This window comes from Dama dama, chromosome 5, assembly GCF_033118175.1.
Source record: "Dama dama isolate Ldn47 chromosome 5, ASM3311817v1, whole genome shotgun sequence".
Classification (NCBI taxonomy): Eukaryota; Metazoa; Chordata; class Mammalia; order Artiodactyla; family Cervidae; genus Dama; species Dama dama.
In genome coordinates this window covers 85,738,515-85,744,732 of record NC_083685.1, presented here as the reverse complement: position 1 = coordinate 85,744,732, position 6,218 = coordinate 85,738,515, and the positions used below count along the sequence as shown (strand labels likewise).

The 6,218-nt window shown below is 49.5% G+C and overlaps 1 protein-coding gene across 1 annotated transcript; it reads right to left on the bottom strand.

Annotated features, from left to right (window-relative positions):
- Window positions 1–2,377: 2,377 nt before the first annotated feature.
- LOC133055892 (cysteine-rich PDZ-binding protein) lies at window positions 2,378–3,280 on the bottom strand. The gene has a single exon (XM_061140979.1). The coding sequence runs from the start codon at window positions 3,205–3,207 to the stop codon at window positions 2,902–2,904; it is 306 nt and encodes a 101-aa protein (XP_060996962.1). The 5' UTR covers window positions 3,208–3,280; the 3' UTR covers window positions 2,378–2,901.
- Window positions 3,281–6,218: the final 2,938 nt, after the last annotated feature.

Here is a 6,218-nt window from a genome sequence, read left to right as displayed (position 1 = left end):
GCTGGTACTTAACAGCCCTCGGCACAAGGCCCAGGTCTCCCAGGGATGTGGTAGCTTTCCCAAATTCCACCCGTGTCAGACTGAACACAGAACAGCCCAGGACTCCAGCCAGCCTTTCCCCGAGTCCTGCGTCCAGCAGCAGCCACAGCCAAGGAGGGTGGGCAGGGCACAAGTCACCGGCTAGAGCTCATTCTGGGTTAACAGACATCTCAATTTAGTGCCTTACATCGTGTCTAAGATTGTAAATTTTGTGTGACTGCAGCTCTGCCATTTGGCTCCCTGAGAAAGTTACTTAACCTTTCTGAGCCTCTGTTTTCCGATGTGTAAAATGAGAATACTACTGCCTCCTTACAAGGGTCATCTGGGTATTTAGTGAGTCCAAGGAGCCTTGGGGGGAGGGCTTCAAGTCAGCCCCATAAACAGGTACAAATCCATTTCCCAAAGCTCTTGGAACCAGATTTTTGAAAAGTCCTTTAGTGCCAATGCTGTTTCTTTCATGCTGCTCCCAAGGATGCACGCCACAGTCAAAGACACTCATGAATCTGCAGAGAATCACATGACTATTGACAGGAAGCAACATGAGTAAACAGTATGGTTACAGCCTCGTTTCTGGTCAAAGTGTTAGTCACTGAGTCATGTCTGACTCTCTGTGACCCCGTGGACTGCAGCCCGCCAGGCTCCTCCGCTCATGGAATTCTCCAGGCAAGAATACTGGAGTGGGTTGCCATTTCCTTCTCCAGGGGATCTTTCCAACCCAGGGATCAAATCTGGGTCTCCCACATTGCAGGCAGATTCTTAATCATCCGAGCCACCAGGGAAGCCCTCTATTTCTGGTCAAAGTCTCCAAGAAATGAGTTTTGAAACAAAGCTTAGGTTTCCGGCATCGTTGGCTTCCTGAATTGCAGATTCCCTGATGGACGGCTCAGCAGATAAAAGAGTTCACTGGCAATGCAGGAGACACAGGAGACACAGGTACGATCCCTGGGTTGGGAAGATGCCCCGGAATAGGAAATGGCAACCCACTCCAATATTCTCGCCTGAAAAAAATCTCATGGACAGAGGAGCCTGGTGGCTACAGTCCATGGGGTCGCAAAGAGTCAGACACGACTGATTGACTAAGCGCGTGCGCACTGAATTACTGTCCCCATTTAAGAGGTGAGGTGACAGAAGCCAAGACAGAGGGCTAAGGCTTCATTGCCCCAGGATGCCCAGCCCATGTCCTCAGCCCAGGCTGAGGTCTGTCCATCTGCATCTAGGACCTGAGTCCTTCCACAGCCACCTCACCTTTTAGAGGGACCAGCACATAATTTTGTCTTCTGCCTCCCATCCAGTGTCTTCATATCAAGACCCCCTTCCATTCTGGAAACCTCCGAGGGGCAAACTGGGAAGGTTTAATGTCTGTGAACAAGGCATTAAGTCCAAGACTAGGGCGTGACCTTTGCAGCAGCATTTCCAGGGGTTTGTCCTTTCTGCCCCCCACCTGCCTGCCTAGCTGGCCTCTCTTCCCAGCCCAGGCCATCTCCCAGACAATGTCCCTCCCCCAGGTCTCATGCAGGCCAGGGTCAAAGGTCCACTACAGCTCAGCACCCATGGGGGCCTGTGTGGGCTTACTTGTGAGCCACAGGCAGGCATGGAGGGGACGGGACAAGGGCTGAGAACCCTGCCATGCCACAGGACTGCAGATCAGGGGCATGGCTTCCTAGGGCTCTGGAAAGCTCTCTCCACCCAGCCTGCATTCACAGCCAACAGGCCCTAGTCCTAGCAGGGGGAGCATCACCAGGAATTTAGACTGGCGATGTCTTCCTGCTGGGCATCTCCCCAGTCCACAGGCAGTGCCTTCCCCCAGCTGCCTTCCCAAACCCTGAAGGGTCTCAGGTTTACTGACGGTCTGTGTACTGGGCCGTCCCCTGGTTCAACCACCCCTTCTGTCTCTGTCTTGTGGCTGGGCTCCCGGCCTGAGGTCATTATATGTATTCCTTCCCCGCTTGCATGCTAAGTCGCTTCAGCCATATCTGACTCTGCAGTGCTATCTATGGACCACAGCCCACCAGGCTCCTCTGTCCGTGGGATTCTCCAGGCAAGGATACTGGAGGGACTTGCCATGACTGTTTCCCTATTGCTGCTGTAACGCAGCACCACAAACTTGGTGGCTTAAACACATTTGTTATTCTATGGTTCTAGGGGCCAGAAGCATATCACTTGGCTAAACCAAGGTGTCAGCTGAGCTGTGCTTCTTCTGGAGGCTCTAGAGGAACATCTGTTTCCTTGCCTTTTCCAGTATCTAGAGGCTGCCCGCATTCCTCGGCTTGTGACCCCTCCATCTTGAGGGCGAGTCTTCACCATCCATCGTTCCAACCTTGTTTTTTTTTTTTTTGTTTTTTTTTAATTTGGGTCTGGGATAATTTATTTAAGGAACTATTAAACAACAATGGGCTCAGATATTTAAATGCCCTATGATGCTGCAATTAATTAAGGAACGGCTGATTCTAAAGTTACACAACCAACAGGGAATGAGGGAAGGATTACAAGTCCGAATGCCAAATTCAAAGCCATATATCAATAACTTCCTTCTTTTGCAGTATCTATAATGTAGAGGGAAAAAGAATAAAAATTATGAGTAATGATAAATTAAAAAGTGCATACAGAACTAGGAAAATACTTTTGTTAGATTTGCTACTTACTCCAGTTAAATAAGATGTTTGTAAAGAAAATAAAAGCTTAAGGCAGAAAACTAGTTACATTGCTGCTGAACTTCTTAACAGCAAAAGAAAGAATACCAGTCTACTTCCCTGGTTTAATTGTCTTAAGACATGTTATTTTGTAACTTGAACATCTAAGTTGTGCCTTGAAAATTCAAAGCAAAAAGTAAAATCGTACAGAAAACCAGAAACTTCAATACACCTAAACAGACGTTTGCTTGTAGTTTTTGGTATCCAAAACCTTTTTTCCACACATAGCGCAGATGCCCTTTTTGTAGGCACAGCCCTGGCAATAATGAGAACCCGGTTGGTGTACAGAACTTTTACAAATTCTGCAAGTGGAGAATTTATTCTTTCCATATGGATCAAATCTTGCTTTTTTTGAGGTCAAAGCCTTATTTTCGTTCAGCTTTCTTCCACCACTTTCTGTGGTATTCCTTGCACCATCTTTCCATGTATCTGGAGTGATAACAGTACCAAGTTTCTTTTCACATTTTTCGCACACCATCCTTTCGCGACAATACCCTCAGCCGCAGTACAAGCAGCAGCTGGAAGATACCAACACTACAGCCAGGAAAGAACTCCTCCCCAACCTTGTTTTTGCCATCATATCCTCTTTGCCTCTTCAGCTTCCTTTCCCCATATTTAAGGACCCTTGTGATTATTTGGGGTCCACATGGATAATGCAAGATATCCTTCTTACCTTAAGGTCAGCTGATTAACAAACCTCATTCCATCTGCAACCTTAATTTCCTTTGCTATGTAAATTAACACATCCACAGGCCCTGGGGATAAGGACGCAGACATCTCTGAGAGGCCACTGTGTGCCTACACCATTATGCCAAGAGCTACAGAAGCCAGGGAAGCAGCATCCTGAGGGCAAAAGTGTGTGGAGAGTAAGGAGGTCTCAGCCCACAAACTATTCTGCCCCGAAATGCTGGTGTGACCTTAGGTCAGTGACTTAACCTCTCTCTCTTCAGCTGTCTCATCCATTCAACAAGGATGGTGGAATACCTGCGGTATGCTGAGCAAGGACTCCCTCTCAAGGAACTATGTCTTAGTGGGAGGGAGACGGAAAAGAACCAAATCAATATATTAAATGTTAGCAGGTAGGAATAATTGTTACAGAGGTAAACCAGCAGGCAAGGGTATAAGGATGGGAAACTATTTTAGGAAACGTAGTCGAGAAAAGCCTCTCCGAAGAAGTGACAGTAGAGCTGGGAAAAGTGAGTGGATGGATCAGGGCCTGTGAGTGAATACTGAGAAGGACATTCCAGGCAGATGTGAACAGGGGCAAAGGCCCTAAGGCAGGGGTGTGCCCGGAGAGTTTGAGGAGTGGCAAGGAGACCAGGGTGGTGAAAGGAAGCGAGTTGTGAGGAACTTGGAGAGGCAATGGGCTTCCCTGGTGGCTCAGATGGTAAAGAACCCCCCTGCAGGAGACCCGGGTTCGATCCCTCAGTCGGGAAGATCCCCAGAGAAGGAAAGGGCAACCCACTCCAGTAGGCTTGCCTGGAAAATCGCATGGACAGAGGAGCCTGGCGGGCTACAGTCCATGGGGTTGCACAGAGTTGGACACAACTGAGTGACTAACACTTTCATTTTTCACTTTTTTCGGGGAGGTAATGGGGGTCACAGTGGGGGCCTGGTGGGCCATGGCGGGGGGCACTTTGGGTTTTACATTAAATGAGATGGTGAAGGTGGGAGTAATAACCTTTCGGGAATTAATGGTCTGTAAGAATTCGTAGCACAACGGCTGACATCACAGCAACTTAACGAACTGAAATCCCTAACTTCCGGGGCAGAGGCCATGTCTCCTGGTGGATCCAGGAGCTCTCTCGGGGTGCCTGCATCTCCCCTATCAGACTAGAGCATCCTCCATGTGTGAGCTACTTCAGGGCCCTGCAGGGCCTCGTCCATGCTCAGACATCACATCCCAGAGCCCAGCCGGCTCCTGACAGCCTCCAGCCTCCCAGGCCTGTTTGTGTTTTCTCAGTATTTCCCGCAGCCCCCGCGGTTCTGTTAGTTTTTGTTGCTCCTTTATTAATTGGCTTTTCTGTCCTTGGGATTATTTGATTTCGGCCTAATTGCTTAATGACAGCAAGGCTTATTGCTGTTCTTTTCTTTCCCAGAAGACAGGGCAGGTGCTGGAGAGTGGGCCAGGCTGACTGCTCAGCGCCTGTCTGGTGTCCTCTGGTGCAGCCCTCCTCTCCCACCGGGCCCCTGAGGTCCCCTTCCCGCCTGTCACCCTGGAGGGGACAGAGCGGGGAGCCCAGAGGTTGCTGCCGTGGCAGCTCTAAGCTGAAGGTTGCGGCCACCCTGAGTGTTGGGGGAGGGGGGTGGGCTTGCAGATCCAGTTAAACCCCTTCTATGGAGCACGAATCCAAACCGCTGGGCTTGGCCTTGAATACACACCGTCACTCACTCTCAGCAGCTGGAAGGTGGGAGCCCTAAGATCACGGCTGAGGCAACAGAGGCTCCCAGGGAACCTGCGGGGGGCCACAGGGCCAGCGCAGGGCGGAGGAGAGCCAGGTCGGCCAGAAGCAAAAGGTGGGCCCTCCCCTTTCCGTGGGCGGGCCCTGCCCGCTAGAAACTCTCCGAATGGTGACTGACAGGCAGGGGAGCCAATAGTGACCGCTGAAGGTAGCCATCAGGCCCACCCTAGGGCTCAGTGAAAAAGGCAAGTTGAAAAATCTCTACAGCCTGATCCCATTTCAGTTGAGTGAACGCTACACAAATGCACGTAGAAAGATCCATTCTTTCAACAGGTGTTTACAGAGTTCTATGTGCCTGATCTCATCTGGTTACTAGGGATACAGGATGGGGAGACAGATAAGACCCTGCTCTCCTGGAAGTTACATTTCAGAAGGAGCTATGGGTCATAGATGAGTAAATCAGCAACTGGTAATTCCAAATAATAATACATGTTGGGGGATAAAATAGGGAGCAACAAGAAATGTCGTGGCCAGGGAAGACCTCTCCAAGAAGGTGGCATTTTGTTGAAACCTAAGTGATGAGCTAGTCGTGTGATAATCAGGGTGAGACTGTTTCAGGCAAAAAAGAATAGCTTAGGCAAAGGCTCTGAGGTGGGAATGAGCTTGCTGTGTTGGAACAGACGGAAGCCCTTTGGGAGCAATTGCAATTTTCCTCTCTGTGTTGGGCAGAAAAGGCTTTGCAGCTATGGTGTGGTTTTGGAATGCTATGTTAATAGGATGCTATGGAAGGATTTTGAGCTCTGTTTAAGGAAATGTCTGAAAAGAAATCTGGTATGCTCTGAATGGGCTTCCCTGGTGGTTCAGTGCTAAAGAACATGCCTGCCAACACAGGAGACTCAGGTTCGATCCCTGGGTCAGTAAGATCCCCTGGAGTAGGAAATGGCAACCTACTCCAGCATTCTTTCCTGGAAAATCCCATGGATAGAGGAGCCTGGCAGACTACAATCCATGGGGTCGCAAAGAGTTGGACACGAGTTGGCAACTAAGCAACAACAATGCTCTGAATAGTGGTTATCACTGTGGAGAG

Excerpts from the sequence above, each read along its gene's own strand:
- LOC133055892 (XM_061140979.1), bottom strand. The coding sequence starts at position 3,207 with ATGGTGTGCGAAAAATGTGAAAAGAAACTTGGTACTGTTATCACTCCA.